The following is a 23,631-nucleotide window of genomic DNA, read 5'->3' on the forward strand; positions in this document are numbered from 1 at the left end:
GGTCCTAGCAACCCATCATTCCACACACCTGGCAACTCTCATTACGCACACCAGCGCACCATCATTAGGCACAACTGGACTTTATCAATACCCTGATTACTCCCCCTTTATTTAGCCCTCATTTGTCATCAGTCTTTAGGTGTTATTATCTCTCACGTTCAGTACGCTTCCCATGTTTGATGTTTTATATCTTCCCATGTTTTGGGATGTAGATGTGGCCCTCGTCAGGCTCTGGAAAGGGAAACTGCTTCTGCTACCTGCCCTCCAGAACGCACCTATGTCCCCACGGGGGTGAGAAATCGGCTGTTGACCTGGGCACAGACATCCCTCGCCGCTGGACACCCACATTATCCAATCCCTCTCAGAGAAGTACTGGTGACCCACCTTGGCGCAGGACGTCGCCCACTATGTCAACTCATGCTCCCTATGTACCCAATCCAAATCTCCAGCAGGGAAACTACTTCCCCTTTCTGTGCCACAGCAGCCTTGGTCACATCTGTCCATAGATTTTGTTGCTGATCTTCCCCGTCTGATGGTTTCACCACTCTTATGGTTGTTGTGGACAGATTCTCCAAATCCTGCCATTTTATCCCTCTCTGTGGTCTTCCTACCGCTTTCCAGATTGCTGAGGCATTGTTCCAACAGGTTTTCTGGCACTATGGCCTTCTGGAGGACACCATCTCCGACCGTGGCCCCCAATTCATGGGTATGGAGAGCCTTCATGGAGAAACTGGGGGTCACGGTCAGCCTCACATCCGGGTACCGGCCTCAGTCCAACGGCCAGGTGGAGAGGACCAACCAGGAGCTGGGAAGATTCCTTAGGAGTCACTGTCATGACCCTCCTGTCTCAGCCTCCAGTATTTATGCTGCAGTAGTTTATGTGTTGGGGGGCTAGGGTCAGTTTGTTATATCTGGAGTACTTCTCCTGTCCTATTCGGTGTCCTGTGTGAATCTAAGTGTGCATTCTCTAATTCTCTCCTTCTCTCTTTCTTTCTCTCTCTCAGAGGACCTGAGCCCTAGGACCATGCCCCAGGACTACCTGACATGATGACTCCTTGCTGTCCCCATTCCACCTGGCCGTGCTGCTGCTCCAGTTTCAACTGTTCTGCCTTATTATTATTCGACCATGCTGGTCATTTATGAACATTTGAACATCTTGGCCATGTTCTGTTATAATCTCCACCCGGCACAGCCAGAAGAGGACTGGCCACCCCACATAGCCTGGTTCCTCTCTAGGTTTCTTCCTAGGTTTTGGCCTTTCTAGGGAGTTTTTCCTAGCCACCGTGCTTCTACACCTGTATTGCTTACTGTTTGGGGTTTTAGGCTGGGTTTCTGTACAGCACTTTGAGATATCAGCTGATGTACGAAGGGCTATATAAATACATTTGATTTGATTTGATTTGATGACCAGCAGGGGGAGTGGGTCCGGTTCCTTCCCTGGGCGCAGTACGTCCAGAACTCACTTCGTCACTGCTCCACTGGGCTGTCTCCCTTCCAGTGCGTCCTGGGGTACCAGCCGGCCCTGGCCCCGTGGATTCAGAGCCTGACCGAAGCAGCAGACGAGTGGTTCGCATGCAGAGGAGGTTTGGACCGCTGCACACATGAGGCTCCAACGCGCAGTCTGCCGACAGAAGGAGGAGGCGGACCGCCACCACAGTGATGCTCCTGTGTTCCGTCCTGGTGATCGTGTCTGGCTCTCCACCAGGAACCTCCCACTCCGCCTGCCCTGCCGGAAGCTGAGCCCCCAGTTTGTGGGTTCGTTCAAAGTACTCCTTAGGGTCAATGAGGTAACATACAGTTTGCAGCTCCCCACTGACTACCAGATCTCACCCTCTTTCCATGTGTCCCTCTTATGGCCGGTGGTTCCTGGTCCCCTGGCTGATGCCATCCCTCACGATATCCCTTCGCCACCACTGGACATTGAGGGAAGCCCTGCCTATGCCGTCAGATCCCTCCTGGACTCCCGACATCGTGGGGGTCGACTACAGTACCTGGTGGACTGGGAGTGGTACGGTCCAGAAGAGCGGTGTTGGGTTCCAGTGGACAACATTCTAGATCCCAACATAATTTGAGATTTCCACCCTGCCATCCAGATCGGCCCACCCCTCGCCCTCTGGGCCGTCCCCCAGACTAGCATTGTCCTGCGGCTGGAGCCGCGGGTCAGGGGGTGGGGTTACTGTCACATCTACTCCCGCTCCACCACCCCGGTGCTTGACGTCGCCGGTTTACTAACCATCAGTCCTTAGGCGTTATTGGTTGTCTCTCACGTTCAGTACGCTTCCCATGTTTCTTCTTTTGTATCAGTTCCGTATTAAACTCACCTTCTGCACCTGCTTTTGGACTCCCAGCGTATTCGTTACATGCAGTCGAGATCAAAACATGTCAAAGAGGAACCAGGGAAAAAATTAAGAACCAAACTCCAAGAGAAAACAACGCGATTCTTCGACAGACACCACCTGCTTTTCACCACCTGGTATGGTAAGAGTGAAAACCAACCTGCTAAAATCAAGAAATTATAAATTGGGAGTATTTGAACTTGTCAGTAAAAACACAAAGGAGAACGAGTGACGAAAAAGCTGCGACAATGGAGAAAGAAACAAACAAGCTAAAAGGTACAGTCAATACTATTGAATCTGATGTTAATGAACTTAAAAAGGAGAACATGTTTCTAAGAGAAGCCTTACATGGAATACAGACTAGATCCATGAGAGAAAATCTGGTGCTTAAAGAAAATGAGTGTGTAAGATCCTGAAACTATGGGGAAGAATTCCTCCTTGAAGCGCTACAGATCCCATGCGATACTGTTGACAAAATCAAGCCTTTGCAGTTTTAAAACTGCAGTAAAATTGCAGTAACTGCAGTCGACTGTAGTGTTTTGGACGCAGTAATTGCAGAATAACTGCACTGAATAACTGCACAGTTCTACTGCACTCTAACTGCAGTTATACTGCAAAATTACTGCAGTAAAGAAAACTTTGTTATTTGGATGCAATATTTGCAGCACACTGAAGTTAGACTGCACTCTAACTGCATTTATACTGCAGTGTACTGCACTCTGACTGCACTCTGACTGCATTTATACTGCAGTGTACTGCACTCTGACTGCACTCTGACTGCATTTATACTGCAGTGTACTGCACTCTGACTGCACTCTGACTGCATTTATACTGCAGTGTACTGCACTCTGACTGCACTCTGACTGCATTTATACTGCAGTGTACTGCACTCTGACTGCACTCTGACTGCAAACTTGTTTTGAACGCGTACACCGTTCCGGATAGAGAGGACAACAATATGAGCGCCCAATCGTTGACAAAGATAAAATAATGGTTAAAAGCCTGGGCAAAAAAACTCACTGGCACGAAAATTGTAATGGTGCAGAACGGTGCAAAGTTCTGTACCCAGTATTCAAGGTGAATAGACTTATAGGGAAATGTGTAGCTCACGTAGCCGATAAACTGTACATTGATAACCAATTGTTCCGAGACACCAAGACTACTCCATGGCTATTCCAAATAATACAAAGTTCGAAAAGAGGAGTTGAATAATGGAACGTCCATTACTATCCATTGTAGGGATTGTAATCAAGGAAAAAAAGGAAAACAAGAAAATACAACAATTGATAAAGAAATAAACTACAAATACACTATCATTCAAGATAGCATGTTGTAAAATAATTTGTATTTGACTTTGTATTCATATTATTTATAAAAAGATTTTAAAAAACAGCATTAGAAGAAAGGATAATTATTGAAAAAATACATATTTCAAATATAATGAACTGGAACACAAAAGTATTTAAAAGCCCAAAATTAGGTAGGAATCAACATGGTAGAGATTTTTTAAAAACACAGCTAACAGAGGACATAGAAGGCACAGTATGTGGGTATGGGCGGGTGTATTGTGATGGAAGATGGAGTATATGTTTATGCGGTATATGTTTTTGGAAAAGTCTGGAGTTAAGTGAGTGAAAAAGGAAAATTGTTGCAAATGCCAGAGCCCATGTGTGTCTGCGAGCAGGAGTAGTGACAGAGAGAGCTTTAAATTTTGTGCAGATATGGGATATACATTTTAAAATAGATTATAAATATAGTTTATTTATTTATTTTCTTATCATGACGGAGCAGTCCCCGACCCTGTACCCTAGACACCCACCTGAGTGACCCACACACTAAGGAGAAATCCTTATCTGTTTTATAGGCCTACTGCAAGTAGCCTATATGCAGCCAAGACAGAAAGATAAACGCAGTCAGAGACCCACTAAAGTAGTCTGCCTGGCAGCCTCGGACTCCAATAAAGCCAAAGCTGCTAATGAGAACCTTGATGACCTTGTACCTAGCTGGTGGGGATTCCGGTGGGATGCCTCCACACAGGTAGTAGCGGTACTGGCTACACTAGCTGCAATAACCCATGGGGAGGGGGTCACAATCAGAGAGGGGGCAAATTATTGTGGCCCTGGTGTGACAAAATAATCAACAGTTCTGACTGCACAGAGATGCTTGGTAAAATGGTCACAACGGGGGACCAGTGTGTATGTGTTTCAGGGTAGTGTATTTCAGGGTAGGGGGGTGTATCTGAGCACCATCAGCTCAGGCTTGACATTGGTTAATCATATCTCCCCATTCTTGCTCAATTTTGCGTGCCTTCTCAAACAGCTACAACTGTATATGCATTCGCACATTAAGCCTTCTCGTGAGTTGGGCTCACATCTGAGCTTGTGGTTGTTTGAAGGGGAAGGGTGGTGTGTGTGTGTGTGTGTGTGTGTGTGTGTGTGTGTGTGTGTGTGTGTGTGTGTGTGTGTGTGTGTGTGTGTGTGGAACCTAGGAAAAAACCTAATGTGGAACCAGGCTCTGAGGGGTGGCTTCTGGCTGTCCCGGGTGGAGATTATGACAGAACATGGCCAAATCAATAATTGCTTGCCAAAAATGCTATTCTTTTAATGCCAATCCTGGTTATAGGTAACAATCCTTCGTATGAATTGCCAACATTATTACCCATATTATTCGCCAATTTTGGAAATGAATTTAGATTTGCAATTTTTTTTTCTATATAAATACTTTTTAAAATAACGGTATACAATACAATCGAGGTGAGGGTGTTGGAAATGTTTTGGGCAGTTAATCTGCTTCTATTCTGTGGGTGGCGCTATGTGCTCTTTTTAAAGGATGGGTCCCAATCTCTCAAAGGCCCTAGGATACAAGTTGACAGGGTTGGTCTCCCAGTGGGACGACAATCCAACTTGGGATGGCGGGAGGTTTCAGCAGCGCAAATACAATGGTATATCTATATGGGCAACCAATCATTATGTTACTTTTTAATGGTAAGTTTACAAACATATATTATGATAAATAGAATTTAAACTTGTATCTCATTAGGGTGAAATAAGTATAGCCCGTTATAATTATAATAGCTTTGCAGATAATAAGAAAAGACTATCGGTATTTACATGGCTAAAAGAGAATGAATATAATATCCATTGTTTACAGGAAACTCATTCAACTATTTTAGAATAGGTTGTGTGTAGAATGGACTGGTGGGATGAAATATACCTCTTCCATGGGCAAAAGGGGTGAAGATATGAATTTACAATCAATTTGATCCCAATGTGCAAATTGTTCAAACAGATCCGCAAGGTAGATGGATTTTCTTTATATATATTTTTGTATTTTACCCCTTTTTCGGGCTCGGGAGGCGAAGGTCGAGTTAAGCGTCCTCCCAAACATGACCCGCCAAACCGTGCTTCATAACGCGGAAGCCAGCCGCACCAATGTGTCGGAGGAAACACCGTTCAACTGACGACCAAGATCAGCCTGCAGGCGCCCGGCCCGCCACAAGGAGTCGCTAAAACGCGATGAGCCAAGTAAAGCCTCCCCAACCAAACTCTGGGCCAATTGTGCACCGCCCTATGGGATTCCTGAACCTGCTGGTTGTGATACAGACGGAATCGAACCCGGGTCTCTAGTGACGCCTCTAGAGCTGTGACGGAGTGAATTAGACCGCTGCGACACTCGGGTGTCCAAGATGGATTATTTGAATCTTTAAAGCTCATTAATCTATACAGGTGGACTCCAATCAAGTTGTAGAAACATCTCAAGGATGATCAATGGAAACAGGATGCACCTGACGTCAATTGTGTGTCATAGCAAAGGGTCAGAATACTTATGTGAATAAGTTATTTATGTTTTTTATGTTTAATACAATTGGAAACACTTCTAAAAACATGTTTTCGCTTTGTCATTATGGGGTATTGTGTGGAGATTGCTGAGGATTTTTTCTTTATTTAATACATTTTAGAATAAGTCTGTAACGTAACAAAATGTGGAAAAAGTCAAGGGGTCTGAATACGTTCCGAAGGCCCTGTATATATAATAATTTATCAAGCCTACAAGCAGTGGCACCCGTCTTTCAGGGCAGGTTTTTAGCAAATAATAAATAAATAAAATACTTTTTTGTTTTGTTTTTTGGGGGGGTCTGGCCTGTTTTGCATGTTATTGTGGCATTAATAAGTGGCACATATCAGTTTGCAAACAATGTAAAATAATATATACAGTATCATTGAGTTAATAACCCACATACAAACATGGTATTTTCTTTGTTTTTTTGAGAAAGTCAGCTCCAAAATGCAGGTATTTCAGCCTAGGTCAGTGCTTTCTGTGGTGGTTGGGAAAGCCAGCAGAAAATACGGAGTGTTGCGCCATGATTGGCTCAGTGTTCTGTCACTCATGGGAACATTACGTCACTGCCAAGTGTAAGAGGAGACATTGAAAATTCTATCCCATCAGCTGCTGCTGATGAAGTGCCCATCCAAGAAGGCTCAAGATCATTGGCCACAGATAAAATGATGTCAAATCACTTTGATTGAACCGATCATGTCAACATCATACTTTCACAATCTTAGCTAGCAGTCATCATCATGAATCAAGTTGACAATCTACTTGCAAATCCTTTAACATCCTTGTTATATGAAGAAAAATAAGGAAGAAAAATGATAGTTAAAACATATCGGTGCTGATAGGCCATTGGACATAAATATGACACAACATGTTGGAAATCCCAAATTCAACGAGTGGTTTGGAAGGAATCAGTGACAATGGCTGTGTGGTCCCAAATCTGGGATTAACCTGTTAAGGCTACCCCCCTACTTTTAATAATTACATATCAGGCAATTTCCGGCCAAATGTTTAAAATGATAAACAATCAACATTTGGCCATGCTGTCAATTATAGCCAGAATGTATTATTCCAGCCCAGGCGCAATTTAGATTTTGACCACTAGATGGCAGCAGTGTATGCGAAAAGTTTTGGACTGATCCAATGAACCATTGTATTTCTGTTCAAAATTCTGCATCAATACTGCCCAAATGTGCCTAATTGGTTATTTAATAACGTTTCAAGTTCATAACTGTGCACTCTCCTCAAACAATAGCCTGGTATTCTTTCACTGTAATAGCTACTGTAAATTTGACAGTGCAGTTAGATTAACAAGAATTGAAACTTTCTGCCCATATAAGATATGTCTATGTTCTGGGAAATGTTCTTGTTACTTACAACGTCATGCTAATCACATTAGCACACATTAGCTCAACCGTCCAGAGGGTGGGACACCGATCTGTAGAGATCCTTAAGAGGTTTTTAACCTCATCACACTACAAACTATCACCCTTCTGCACTTACATAAATCATGAATATCATTGATATAATGGAACTAGTGGATATATGGCGGGTTAAATATCCTGAACTAGTGAGATATAAATGGTGGAGGCTCAATCAAGTTAGTAGTATTGAATACTTATGTCATTTTCGCTGGCACCAAAAGTTTTAAAAAGTGTTGACAGGAGACAGAATGCAGTCGGACCATCAAATATTTGGCATATACATTTATCTTACAGAATTTCCAAGTGAGCGAGGATATTGGGTACTTTATCAAGGCCTATTGGATGACAGCTTGTTTTTAACCAGGACAGAAGAATTTATAACTGGCTTTTTCTGACATAATATATTGTAGGTACAGCAGATCCCCTTACTGTATGGGACACTTTTAAATGTGCCTTTAGAGGCCATGCAATTCAATACTCATCTTTAAAACAAAAGCAATTTAAGTCAAAATAATTCATATTAAGAAAGGAAATAGAGGGACTAACAGTACAGATAGATACTAACCAAAACAGTACCATAGAGGCACAGAATACGTTAGAGGGGGGAAAAAAAGAAATGGAAGAACTTATTCAAGAAAGATCAAGTGTAATATATTATAGTCTGGGGAAACTCCAGGGCTGGATGGCATACCAGTTGAGGTATACCAAACCTTTTTTGATGTACTCAGAAGACTGTTATTAGCATGTTTTTAACTACTCCTATCAAAATGGTAGATTATCAGATACTGAACAAGAAGGTCTGATTTCATTATTACTGCAACAAGGACCCAAGTGGTAAATATAAAAATCCCATCCATTTAAAAAAATCGGAGTCCCCTTACACTTCAGTGTTGTGATGTAAAAAATGATAGAAAAGTGCATAGCGCATAGAATTTAAAAGTATTGTCGGATATTATTCATCCTAATCAGACAGGTTTTTTACATGGACGATACAGTACATTGGATATAATATAAGACAAGTACTGAAAACAATAGAATGCTATGAAAAATCTGGAAAAACAGGCCTGGTATTCTTAGCGGACTTTGAAAATACGTTTGATAAAGTACGATTGAGATTTATATATAAATGCCTGGAATATTTACATTTTGGTGAATCTCTTATACAATAGGTTAAAGTATAGCAGCCGTAGGTGTAAAAATAGTAAATAATGGGTACTTCACAGAAAGTATTAAACTGTCAAGAGGTGTGAGAGGAAGAAACAGTCACAGACTGTTCTCTCTGCTACCGCACGGCAAGCGGTACCGGAGCGCCAAGTCTAGGTCCAAAAGGCTCCTTAACAGCTTCTACCCCCAAGCCATAAAACTGCTGAACAATTAATCAAATGGCCACCCAGACTATTTGCATTGACACCCCCACTCCCTTTGTTTTTACACTGCTGCTACTTGCTGTTTATTATCTACAGTATGCATAGTCATTTTACCCCTACCTAGATGTACAAATTACCCCGACTAACCTGTACCCCCGCACATTGACTCGGTACCGGTACCCCCTGTATATAGCCTCATTATTGTTATTTTATTGTGTTATTTATTTTCTTTTTTACTTTAGTTTATTTAGTAAATATTTTCTTAACTCTATTTTCTTAAAACTGCATTGTTGGTTAGGTTTGTAAGTAGGCATTTCAAGATAAAGTATTTGGTGCATGTGAGAAACAATATTTGAATTTGATAAATAGGACTGTGGAATTAGGTCACACATGCAGCTAACAAAAACATATGGAAATGTCTGCTCTACTCAAAATTACAACCAACTAATTGCAGCATTACCGCAAAAATGGAAGAAGCCAGTGGAAGGGGGAAAAAGTAGGGAACTTGTCTGAAGTAACATTTAGACCAAAATTGGGAAAGAAAATTGTGATGAATAAAAAAGTATACCAGTTTCATATTCAGGACCAAAAAATGTACAGCTGTTTGACAGCAAATGAATTGCTCAAAGCGATGATGGAATTTTAGGGCGAGACAGTTTGGCCAGATCTGAGGCCAGGGTGTCTAACCAAGAGCAGGAACAGAAAATAGGGATTTCATTATCAGCATAAAAGACTGATCTGATTTTCATCTCTTTTTTGTTACAACAAAATCTCCATTGTTAACTTCCAGGAAACTTATGAAAACACATTTATTCTAATTAATGTGTATCTTGTCATTGCAGGAACCACCAAATTGCCCTTTCAGACAGGAGGAAGGCTGCAATATTCTGGCAGGGTTGAGTTTTTTACCCAAGGCCAGATCTCTTTAATGATCCGTCTGCTGAGATGCACCTATGTGAACTTTAGAATTTGGCTTTTCAAAATGAAAACATCCCTTATGAACTCAACTCCACAGTCCATTCTTCCTGGAGTAGTAGACAAAGCATTGTCTCAAGTTTATATTTGGTTCTATATTTATATTTGGGTTCTATAATCTCGCCACCCAGGACCAAATATCCTGTGCAAGACTAGGTTCTATATTACCCAAACCCATAGGTTCTCTATGATTTGCAACCTCTATAGCCAAACGAAGGTCAACTAGAACAGTGATGTGTCAATGCCGATCAATCCTTAACTCTTCTCTAAGGTTTTTATTCTTTTGTTGATTGTTTTAATTCCTATGTATTTAGTTCAATTTCAAATCTCCATGAACCACTTGTTTTCAGATTTCACAATGCAGCTCCTCTCATTGTTATCTGGTCCTTCCAAGTAGTAGACACTCCTCCCTGCCCCATACCATCGCCTGCTGTCAATCATCAACCTTCATAAAAACAGTCAATGACATTCATATTTTCACTTTTAATTGGCAGCTGGGAGTCATGCTCATCATCAGCAGTCATCACATATTGAGAGTTCCAATGCCATACCATGTACACAGTGCACACAAATGGACCGAAATGCACCATTTCCTTTACTTCAGGGTTAGAGGACCCTCCCTCTAACGTCAGAATGGACATGCATTGTATAATAATGACTGTTGTTTTCTGGAAGTGTGAAGAAGTAAATCATTGGCAAAAATAGTTTTCTTCTATTTGGATTCTAAGTACTTGGTTTTCTGTGTTTCAAAATGGGAAAAAACAGACATACACAGATTATATTCAAATCAAATCCAACTTTATTTGTCACATGCCCCGAATACAACAGTGAAATACTTACTTTCAAGCCCTTAATCAACAATGCAGGTCAAGAAAGAGTTAAGACAACATTTACCAAATAAACTAAAGTAAAAAACTCTCAAAAGTAACACAATAAATAACAATAAAGAGGCCATATACAGGGAGTACCGGTACCGAGTCAATACGCGGGGATACAGGTTAGTCAAGGTCATTTGTACGTTTAGGTAGTGGCACATTTTGAACACGTCGGCTTGTTTTAGCTACAGTACATGCTCTCAGGAAAATCTGATTGCATTTCCTAGGAAATTCTGGTGACATTTTTGGATTTATCCTGCTACACAGTTACACTTGGTGATATCCTCTTTCTCCTGATTCTATATGTCCCCTCCCTGCAGCACCAACGCATTAATGATAGGCAGTGGTTTGCGATCCATAGGTAACCGCTCTGTCCCGCTCCCCTTTATCCCGTTCCGGAGCTGAAGATCCGAATCACGTTTTGCGCATGTTTCTTTAACTCTACTTTATGCACACATTTTTGTGGTCACCCTCCCTTCACATTTCTCACTGTCAATCCTGAATGCTAATTCTTCAGGTTTAACCGGTGAGACGTCCATGCAGCATCTGCATACCAACCATTTTATCTCAATCAGTTTCATGGGGATATGCATTTAGATCTTGTTGAGTTATATAGTGTTGTTTCGAAGCAGCCTACTTTGTTGTTTTGAATTGTGTCAAGTGACTGAATTTTAGGGCAGATGGTGTTAATAAACTGTAGCATAGCCTACCTGTGTTTTGTTTCAAAGCACATATTTTGCCTAGTGGCATGGCTGTTGAGTTTCGGCTACATGAGAGAAAAATTTGACCATCATGCTGTAATCTCATAAGAAATTAGGTGGTGTTTTATTGTTTTACAGTGATGTTAGACTATGCTATTATATTCTGTTATTTTATGTAAAATACTATCATTATGTGATCTTGCAGAAATTGATTCAGCTTTGATATAACTTTATTAAATGAGCACCATTCGCCAGAGTCACTTGTTCTCTACGAATAGAGCAGAGACTGTGCGTAAATAGAATCCCAAACATGTGCAGAAGCTTCGGGAACTTTAGCTGTCAGGGCGAAGGGTCCCGAATAGTAAGATCCGCAGCTACTCTGTTGATGATAAGTCATAACTTTACTGAATTAAATCAGAAAAGTTATTAGAGTAAACAGATAGATACCGTCTGTGGATGCTGGGTGGCCTGTATAGGAAATAGCTTGCAGTAAGCAATATGCAGGGGCTTCAATACATATGAATCAGAATAATGGAGTGAATTGAGTGATTGCTGTGAGAGATATATCTGTATACACATCTTTACTCACAGGCAGTCTGAATCGCCCATGTTTGGCAAGATAGATTAATAAAGAAGGAATATTGAGAGTGCGAGAGAGTGCGAGAGAGTGCGAGAGAGTGAGAGAGAGTGAGAGAGAGAGAGAGAGAGAGAGAGAGAGAGAGAGAGAGAGAGAGAGAGAGAGAGAGAGAGAGAGAGAGAGAGAGAGAGAGAGAGAGAGAGAGAGAGAGAGAGAGAGAGAGAGAGAGAGAGAGAGAGAGAGAGAGAGAGAGAGAGAGAGAGAGAGAGAGAGAGAGAGAGAGAGAGAGAGAGAGAGAGAGAGAGAGAGAGAGAGAGAGAGAGAGAGAGAGAGAGAGAGATCTCATTAACTGCTTGACATAACTAATATTTGGGACATGTAGGTCCAACAAGGCTTCTGTGAAACAGGATTGCATGAAGTCAATTGAAGTATAATTAAATACAGGAATAAAGTATCAGACAACGAATACAACAAAAAATGGAAGTACAAAAACCTGAATATTGTCTAGCAACATTCAAGCAATATTCAAACAAATATTGTCTAGCAACACTCAAAGCAACAGTGAAACAAATATTATCTAGCAACATTCAAACGAATATTGTCTAGCAACATTATAGCAACATTCAAACAAATATTGTCTAGGAGCATTCAAGCAACATTCAAACAAATATTGTCTAGCTATATTCAGCATGTTTTTCCAGGCCTGCAAGCCTTAGAATAATAATATTCATAGCACACATTCAGATTTGCATGCATACTAGCACCCATTCTCTTTGTCTGTCACATGCTGCAGGATGAAGGATTTAAATGATCAGGATTTCAGTTATTTTGCTAATGGTGGAACTACCATCAAAACAGGATCATTATTAACAACAATAACAACACTTTGGTGTCACGCCTTGGTCATTGTGTTTTGTGTTTTCGTTATATATTTGGTCAGGCCAGGGTGTGACAGGGGTTTACGTTATTGTATTTCGTATTGGGGTTTGTAGTATTTGCGATCGCGGCTGATTAGAGGTGTTGTATAGGCTTGGCTGCCTGAGGCGGTTCTCAATCAGCAGTCAGGTGATTCTCGTTTCCTCTGATTGGGAACCGTATTTAGGTAGCCTGAGTTTCGCTTTGTCTTTCGTGGGTGATTGTTCCTGTCTCTGTGTAGTTTCACCAGATAGGCTGTATTTAGGTTTCACGTTCCGTTTGTTGTTTTTGTATTTATTAGTTATTTCATGTATCGTCACTTTTTTCTTCATTAAAGACATGAGTAACCACCACGCTGCATTTCGGTCCGACTCTCTTTCGACAAACGAAGAACGCCGTTACATTTGGTGCCCACTGATGTCTCGCAACCCAATGTGGTGAAACGTTACACTACTTTGATCCCCCAATTTTAACAGTTGTGCACATGTAAGTTGTTTTATGTACAAATTAATGGGTCAAGAACATATGTTATACAACGGTTGGGTCTAATCTTGAATACTGATTGGTTATTAAAACCGCATTCCAGCTGGTGTCGTTTCCACAAGTTGCCACCGGCTAAATCTATGATGTTAAAATGCCTATTTACTCTGTGCAATCCACTCAATGCAATACACTGTCTCATCAGCCCAGCCAGGAAATGTATATACTTGAGCTCCACTATAAAAAGCATCTAGACATTATCTCACATTTCTTTTAGACTAACATTTTGTTTTCAACAGCAGAGATTTGCAAAAACCTTGCTGTCTGTCTCTCAGACTTTGGCAACATTGATTCAATATTCAAATTTGATCTCCTGCTGTCCCATTATAATCGGGAGTCGGGACAAGACAGACAGGCAGGCAGCATTTCTCAGCCAGTCGAAATCATGAATCAACTGGCATCATTTCTACGGATATACAGTTGAAGTTGGAAGTTTACATACAGCTTAGCCAAATACATTTAAACTCCGTTTTTAACAATCCCTGACATTTTATCCTAGTAACAATTCCATGTTTTAGATCAGTTAGAATCACTACTTTATTTTAAGAATGTGAAATGTCAAAATAATAGTAGAGAGAATGATTTATTTCAGCTTTTATTTCTTTCATCACATTCTCAGTGGGTCCGAAGTTTACATACACTCAGTTAGTATTTGGTAGCATTGCCTTTAAATGGTTTAACTTGGGTCAAATGTTTCGGTAGCCTTCCACAAGCTTCCCACAATAAATTGGGTGAATTTTGGCCCATTCCTCCTGACAGAGCTGGTGTAACTGAGTCAGGTTTGTAGGCCTCCTTGCTCGCACATGCTTTTTCAGTTCTGCCCACAGAATTTCTATAGGATTGAGGTCAGGGCTTTGTGATGGCCACTCCAATACCCTGACTTTGTTGTCCATAAGCCATTTTGCCACAACTTTGGAAGTATGCTTGGGGTCATTGTCCATTTGGAAGACCCATTTGTGACCAATTTTTTACTTCCTGACTGATGTCTTGAGATGTTGCTTCAATATATCCACTTCATTTTTCTTCCTCGTGATGATCTATATTGTGAAGTGCTCCAATCCGTCCTGCAGCAAAGCACACCCACAACATGATGCTGCAACCCCCGTGCTTCAAGGTTGGGATGGTGTTCTTCAGCTTGCAAGCCTCCCCCTTTTCCTCCAAACATAATGATGTTCTCTTTGGCCAAACAGTTCTATTTTGTTTCATCAGACCAGAAGACATTTCTCCAAAATGTACGATATCTCCTTCCGTGGCCTCCAACTGCTCTTAAATACAAGGAAAACTAAATGCATGCTCTTCAACCAATCGCAACCTGCACCTGCCCGCCCGTCCAGCATCACTACTCTGGACGGTTCTGACGTAGAATATGTACACAACTAAAAATACCTAGGTGTCTGGTTAGACTGTAAAATCTTCTTCCAGACTCACATCAAACATCTCCAATCCAAAGTTAAATCTAGAATTGGCTTCCTATTTCGCAAACAAATATTCCTTTTTTTACTTAGGCAAGTCAGTTAAGAACAAATTATTATTTTCAATGACAGCCAAGGAACAGTGGGTTAACTGCCTATTCAGGGGCAGAACGACAGATTTGTACCTTGTCAGCTTGGGGGTTTGAACTTGCAACCTTTACGGTTACAAGTCCATCACTCTGACCACTAGGCTACCCCACCACTCCTTCACTCATGCTGCCAAACATACCCTCGTAAAACTGACCATCCTACCGATCCTCGACTTCGGCGATGTCATTTACAAAATAGCCTCCAATACTCTACTCAATAAATTGGATGCAGTCTATCACAGTGCCATCCGTTTTGTCACCAAAGCCCCATATACTACACACCACTGCGACCTTTCGTTGGCTGGCCCTCGCTTCATACTCGTCGCCAAACCCACTGGCTCCAGGTCATCTACAAGACCCTGCTAGGTAAAGTCCACCCGTATCTCAGCTCGCTGGTCACCATAGCAGCACCCACCTGTAGCACGTGCTCCAGCAGGTACAGTATATCTCTCTGGTCACCCCCAAAACCAATTCTTCCTTTAGCCGCCTCTCCTTCCAGTTCTCTGCTGCCAATGACTGGAACGAACTGCAAAGATCTCTGAAACTGGAAAAAAGTATCTCCCTCACTAGCTTTAAGCACCAGCTGTCAGAGCAGCTCACAGATTACTGCACCTGTACATAGCCCATCTATAATTTAGCCCAAACAACTACCTCCTCCCCTACTGTATTTATTTATTTATTTTGCTCCTTTGCACCCCATTATTTCTATCTCTACTTTGCACATTCTTCCACTGCAAATCTACCATTCCAGTGTTTCACTTGCTATATTGTATTTACTTAGCCACCATGGCCTTCTTTGCCTTTACCTCCCTTATCTCACCTCATTTGCTCACATTGTATATATACTTATTTTTCTACTGTATTATTGACTGTATGTTTGTTTTACTCCATGTGTAACTCTGTGTTGTATGTGTCGAACTGCTTTTCTTTATCTTGGCCAGGTTGCAATTGTAAATGAGAACTTGTTCTCAACTTGCCTACCTGGTTAAATAAAGGTGAAAAAAATGTGCAGTTGCAAACCGTAGTCTGGATGTTTTATGACAGTTTTGGAGCAGTGGCTTCTTCCTTGCTGAGCGGCCTTTCAGGTTAAGTTGATATAGGACTCGTTTTACTGTGGATATAGATACTTTTGTACCTGTTTCCTCCAGCATCTTCACAAGGTCCTTTGCTGTTGTTCTGGGATTGATTTGCACTTTTTGCACCAAAGTGCGTTCATCTCTAGGAGACAGAACGCATATTCTTCCTGAGCGGTATGACGCTGTGTGGTCCCATGGTGTTTATACTTGCATACTATTGTTTGTACAGATGAACGTGATACCTTCAGGCGTTTGGAAATTGCTCCCAATGATGAACCAGACCTGTGGAGGTCTACATTTTTTTCTGAGGTCTTGGCTGATTTCTTTTGATTTTCCCATGATGTCAAGCAGAGGCACTGAATTTGAAGGTAGGCCTTGAAATTAGCTCATTGTTATGGATGTATCCAAATAAATGTCACTAGAATACAGCTTAAACAAATGCAAATGCGGCTAGTTTGTTGTTATTATAGTTGGCTAGCTAGCAAGCAAGGGATAAGAACGTTGCCAGCCAGTATGGCAATGGAACATTTAGAACTAACGACTGGGTCACATCCATAGATACTGAACAAATAGACTGAATGACTGTCGCGTCTCTAGCAACCCTAGATTTGTGTCGGGACTTTATCTTGTGGAAAGATGAAATTGTATGAATAAATTCATCAAAATTAAGCTTTTAATGAAAATATGTCAATCATTATTTAAATATGTTGGTAACCCATTGTATGAAAGGTATAATTCCCTCGAAGCCGGTGTTTGGAGGATATATTGGCACGGTTTGCCGGCGTTCAAATTCATCTCGGACCTAACAACACCCGTGCCAATATATCCTTCAAACACCGGCTTCTCTGGCTTTATCACCAAAATAGAGAATATTACGGCAGACCCAAAAATGTGAGTACATTTACGTTGTAATTACTGCTCTTTCTTGAGACCATTCTGATGTCAAACATTTAGCCCCTGTGAGGCGCTCTCCAACTTGCTGACTCATTTTATGTGACTCATTTTATGGTCAAGTCTAAGGTCATTCTCTTACCCTGGCTGGATTGATCCGCCACATGCAGAATGGATTTAGGCAAGACATGAAACAATACAATGTAAGATTTTAATTTGAGACAGTTTTCTACAGCAGCAACAGCAATATAAATTATTATAGTTGATGGACATGTTTTTAGGGGTTGATACATTTTTTGTTGATACAATAATGGACATTTTTGTAGGGGTTGATCATTTTTTTACAAGTGCAAGTCAAGTCTGAAATTTCAAAGTGGAAATTACAAACTTCATAAGCATTTTTAAGCCTCAAATACACTATAGGTTTGTATTTCCTGCTGTGCAGGAAAATTCTCAACAACAAAAGCGTGATCAAATTAAGATCCTACATCTGTAGATATAACAATCATGACTCACCTTCCACCTCATCCTCAGGCAGGTTAATGGGGGCCCGGTATGACAGGATATCTGGAATAGTGCAAATTCCCCTGTACATCAACCTGGTGGTTCGCACTGGCATTCGCACTGGCATTTCTGCGAGGGAAAATCTGTGTCGCGATCTTCATAGGCTATAGCACACTGTTTGCTGAACAAAACTTTACTATAGTCCACTTTGGAGAACAAAAATCTGTTCAGGTTATGTCACTTGATATTTTCTGTTTTTTGGTGTAGCCTGTTGAGAAAACAGTAGCGGAATCGAAGCACGTGTAGTCCCCGACAAAGTGGCAGGTGTCTCTGCCTTTGGCTTCATGCATGTAATGGCTGGCTATACAACAAGAATTCTTGTGTATATATGTCACGCCAACTCTGCAATACAATTACCAAAGGATATAAGTGCTACATATAGTGCTGAAACTTTATTATCAGGTGTAATTATATCTATGTTATTGTCTCAAATAATGATCCACCTAAGCATAGCGAATATCTGTGTTACACCAAAACCTCCTGTTTGAAACCACATATAATATTCCGCATATCTGGGAATAAAATAATGATACGAAAAAACTATACATAAAAACACAACTTGTGAATTACAAATCCGAGTCGAGCGCAGATGAAGTATGCACCCGCTTTAAAATGCACGCCATTACATAATTGTGAGACTAAAGACTTCTATTTCTTGTTTGATAGGATTAGCTAGCATGCACATATTTTTGTGTTAAATCATAGATCAAGGTAGGCTAATGCCTTCCGTTTCCTCACACGTTCCTCTCCTGTTCCTTTATCTTCACTTCTTGAGACCAGTCGATACAACTGTAAATAACCATTAGCCAAAAACAGCTGCAGCCAGTAGCTTATTGAACAGATTTTCATCGGTAAGGTTCTCAGTGAAACGTTTTTTTTGGCGGCAAAAATAGACAAACTAAATAACAGCAAAACTAAAAACAAGAGTTGTCATGGTATTCAATAGTAAGTGGATTTCCTGGTCGACCCACTGTCTCTTTATTCTGATGGAGAAACACTCCGTGTGTAGGTTGATCCTTGAGCAGTCTGCTCTGCACACTGTTGTCTCATTTGGGTTCGCTCAATCCAAGCTCCCCACGGTTTCTAGTGATGACAACCCCATCCACCTCCCCTTTCACGGTAGACTTTATATATTATCTTATTGAACACAAAACGTGTCTCTCATGGTTGACATTGATGACTGACTCTTTTTACTATTTAGTGATGCTTGAACATGATGGTCACTGTATATTGTACTAGGGCACGTAATGGTAAATGAATAGATGGACGTAGAGATAGAGAAATAATATTATAGTATATCCATATAAATATATAGTTTTATGCTAAATCTGTATATGGTAATATATGTATATATATATATATATATATATATATATATATGTTTTTACTTGAAATGTGCAAGAGCTGATCCCGTGGAACAACAGGTGATTTTCAGTTTGACCTTTTTGGACGATAGCTACTGTGGTGGGAAGGTCAACGCTGCGCGCCGTAATACGATTCCAGCACCAAGGACAGCGCGTTCTAACGTTCATGCACTTTACTGCCTACTCTTCCTCATGTCAGTCTGACGTCGTGGCGCCAAACGCCTCTATCATTTCCTTATGGAGTTCTTCAATATGTGATTTCAATTAAACATCACTCAATGAAGCATATCACTCAAGTCTGTAGATGAAACTAGAATTATTCACAATTTCAGTGTATGTGTGTGTATTTATTTTTATGTACTACTTGTTTGTTGGCTGTGTGTCAGGATTCTTCACATAGTTGAATGAGAATCCTGTGGTGAGGGCTCTGAATGGTTTCTCTGGGCTGTTTTAGTGCTGGTTTGGCTGACAGGTCTATTCCTCTCTGGATGCTGGGGGATTGTCTCCCTCTGCTGCACCTGGGCCCCTCCCTGAGCCTCTGTCTGAGCACTGCCTGGGCTCTGACAGCAGCAGGCTTTATGAAAGTTGAATAACAGGCACCTCTCATTCCAAACCGATCCACAGTACAATGGATGTGATGGTTCAGACCCTGAGTCATCCTCTCAAACCCAGAAAGACAGGCTCAGCTTTAATGATTTTCTAACACAATGCCCTGAGAAAGCCATGGTTTGATAATCACATCCAAAATGCCCCCACACTGCACAGTACGTGTCTTGTTTACAAAGGCATCCTTGCATGTTTGGTGAGTGAGTGCATCACCTTTAAATATGTATTGATTCTCAATGTCACAGCTGCCCTGCTAGGATAAAATATGCTGAAAACCTGTTGTTTATTCACTGTGTGGGCACCACACTGCATGAGCTTTTTTGCGTCTGTATGTTTGTGCGTGTCTATGTGTGAGGGAGGGAGTAGGTTTAGGGCAAACCAGAAAAGGTGCCCCTCAACAGCATACAAACCCTTGTGCACGGGGGCAGTACTAGAAGGTCAGACATCTATACAGCATTTGACGTCTAGAATGCTTTTATCCATCAGCCAGCATGGGTTCATCTTTTGTTCATGTAAAATCTTTAATGGTCTCAGACCATAGTTAGAGACCAAGACGTGAAAGAATCTGTCGATATAACCACTTTCTGCTATTTTCATTTATTTCCTTGCTTGTACTACACACAGGTGAAACATAACACTCTGTCCCTCTTTGTAAGAGTAAACCAATGAACTTAGATCCCCTAAAACTTGTCAGTATCAATTTTAATAGTGTCAGAACTTCAATAGTGTGATAGAGGTCACAGTGAAATTATGTAGAGTCGTGTTAAAACAACAGAAATAACCCCATTCAAAATAACCTCTAGTGCTACTTATTCATTTGGTTTGCTTATGGCTGTTTCAGAGTGAACATATTAGATATAAAACATTCTGTGCTGGGAGAAAACCTCCATTAAGGGATTTCAGCCTCATCTTTATGCCTTGGCAGGGCAGATTAAGTACAAATGTTCTTAGTCAACCACTAGATGAGGGATCGGATTTGATGGCTTGAAACCATTTTGTTTGTTCATGTCTTTTGCCTAAAGCTATCAACCTACCCAACTTCTGTACTGAGTGTTTGAAATGCACTGTGGCTCGTACTGGAAATGCTAGTTATCACAGGGGAAAAGATTTCTGTAGGTTAAAGAAGTTTGAAAATTGATTAAGATGTCCCATTTATTACATAAGATCATATACAACACACAACAAACTAATAGGAATTATTAGGTAAAATCTATTGGTTGTAAGTTTGACATTTAACTATTCAGCACACACACGCACCCATAGCCGACGACAAAGATTTACGTCAGTTGTTACCAACAAATGCTCTGATGTGAATAAGAATGGCCTATATCTATTAGAGAAATAAATCAATGTGGACTCCATTCAATTTCTTTACACCTCTGTTGTTTTGGTAAATAGCTCATTGATGGAGGTTGAAGAAATTCCTGTAAAATACCTATTTGATGAGATTTTGTTAAAACCAGAAAAAAATCAGCTGTTAAACAAACAAACTAGAACAGATTTTCCCTCCATGAAAAACGCAATCTGTAAAACTAGCAGAGCAGAAAGAAGTCCCCCAAAATCTCATCAACGGGACCTGCATTGCAACAGGTTCATGGCCGATTCTATTGGCAATATTGATTTCTTCTGTAATTGACTGGAGGACCCTCAATTCCAGAGTGTACACTTATCTGTCAGCGTGCATGTGATCCAAATGAAACCTGGTCCATTATCCAAGTAACACACCCCCAAGGCTTATCCCATGGCAGAGCATGTGACAAAACGTATCTTGAATTGGTCTGCCAGTACCCTTGTAGTGAGTAATATTTATCATATATACACAGTCTGAATCACAATTCAAGAAAATCTCTTCCACTGCACTATCATAACATTGTCATAGAAGTGACACGACTGACCAAATACAGCCCTGTTTGAAGTAATTTGTTGACTGGCAAAACTACTACTACTTTTGTGTTGTAACATAATCCTGATATCCAATCCTGAATCAGCTTTTTGTTTACAACAAAAGTGAGAGAGAAAAAGTGAAAGTGGTTTTTATTTGAGAAGATTTAAGAGACTTTTGTATTTTGGACTTTTATTTGCTTTGGTCTTTGTTTTCCCTCAGTCTGGATTAAACCATTAATAACTTGAGAGCAGATCATCTGAATTGATCATTCCAATTAGATTTCCCGAATGCACTTTTGCATATCTATGGGGCAATAATCATGATATTGCGCTGGGTTAGACACCAATGAATTTAATTTAGATTCTGATTTGTTTGTGTTGAACAAATGTTCCTCAGATTTATGATACCATTAAGCAGCATAATTAACATTCCTTAAATAAGCATAATGAAAAGCTACAGTATAATTTCCATTACTATTGTCTCGCTTTACACACAGAATTCTAACTCACGGTTGTTGCTTGGGTGAATCTTGTGATCATCACCAGTTTAAACACCACTTTAAACAGTTAACCCACAGGATGTCTTGCTCTAACATTGCCAAGGAAGAATGCCAGGGTGTTCTTTTCCTGTGGCGCACTCTATTACTTCTGCCTAATTTCACCAAACAATAACATTTTGGGGTGACAAGGGGTTTCACCTGTAGTTATTATCAAGTTATTTGTTCGCTAAGTGCGAAGAGAAACCTTATACCTCCGTACTTATACATCTCAACACAGAGTAAGGTGGTTTGGGACAACAGCCTATTAACTACAAACAGTCCATGTTTGTAATCAATGTGACAAATGCTAAACAACCAGCTTATGTATGCTCTTGATTTGCCTTGAGAGGAATGAGGCACAATGATGTTTGGATACAATTGTATATATTTTGGACTTTATTTAAATAGGTGTTCTACTTTGAAATGATAATTTCTTGTCCAACCTGAACAATAACGTATACTCTTACAGAACCTGTCTTTCTAAGACGAACTAATGATACAGTATGTACACAGCACATCAAATAACCCCTTTAATGACTCAGATATGCACTGAGAATGAAATCCGGAGCTTTCAGCTCAATTCTCTAAACCAAACAATCATCAGCAAGGAGATGTGCTTATTTTTCTTGCCCATTCAGTCTTTACTTTAGTATGGGAGAGTGGGACTATTTCTCACCGGGTAGGTTGTCACAGCGCTCATAATTAAACATCTTGAGGGTGCTGTCAGCATCGCAAAACTTTTTAGATAGAGACAACTTTCTGCTTTTCATGACCAAAGAAACATTTTTAATTGTTGTTGTTTATGTCTATACTGTCAAACTGTCATTAAATCACACAGGCAGCCAGTTTAATGACATAAATGTGAAATGTAAGCTTCTGTAGGAATTCTCATGCTGAGCCATGAGAATACAGACTCTTCAGGAAGTTTTGCATGAGCATTAGCTGTACATCTCATAGATACCGTCAGTCAACTGCACAAAAATTCACTTGCTTTGCCTCCAAGACTACTCAGAATAAGCTAACATGTTCATGAAGTGAGAGTAACATAGGTTCACCGTGTCTTCTTAGGAGAGGTTTTTCATGTGGAGTTCTGCACCTGTCAGCCAGTCAGGAGAAAAATATCCTCACCAAGAACATCTGATGCAGTATGCAAAAGAAGGCGACATGACACAAGTTGAAAAACAGATGATGTAATATAGGGCCTTGAGGTTTTTCTGGAGTTTTTTCAGATTGCTTCCCAGTTGAACGATGCTCTTCTGAATAAAAATCAAATCAAACTTTATTTGTCACATGCACCGAATACAAGTGTAGACCTTACCTTAAAATGCTTACTTACAAGCCCTTAACCAACAGTGCAGTTCAAAAAGATTTAAGAAAATATTTACCAAATAAACTAAAGTAAAATATAATAAAAAGTGAATAAAATAACAATAATGAGGCTATATACAGGGGGTATCGGTACCGAGTCAGTGTGCGGGGGTACAGGTTAGCTGCGGTAATTTGTACATGTAGGTAGGGGTGAAGGGTGTGGGGGTATTTGTACATTTGTATTTATTATGGATCCCCATTAGCTGCTGCCAAAGCAGCAGCTACTCTTCCTGG

At 40.6% G+C, this 23,631-nt stretch overlaps 1 protein-coding gene across 1 annotated transcript in view; it reads right to left on the reverse strand.

Annotated features, from left to right (window-relative positions):
• The window catches only part of LOC109892074 (calcium-binding protein 7-like), a 34,413-nt gene extending 15,763 nt beyond the window's left edge, over positions 1 to 18,650 (reverse strand). Inside the window, exon 1 of the mRNA XM_020484494.2 lies at positions 17,589 to 18,650. Coding sequence (XP_020340083.1) covers positions 17,589 to 17,703 — 115 coding nt within the window. The 5' untranslated portion in view covers positions 17,704 to 18,650. The remainder of the gene's footprint in view (positions 1 to 17,588) is intronic.
• Between the last annotated feature and the right edge of the window lie 4,981 nt (positions 18,651 to 23,631).

Source organism: Oncorhynchus kisutch, linkage group LG6 (assembly GCF_002021735.2).
Source record: "Oncorhynchus kisutch isolate 150728-3 linkage group LG6, Okis_V2, whole genome shotgun sequence".
Taxonomy (NCBI): domain Eukaryota; kingdom Metazoa; phylum Chordata; class Actinopteri; order Salmoniformes; family Salmonidae; genus Oncorhynchus; species Oncorhynchus kisutch.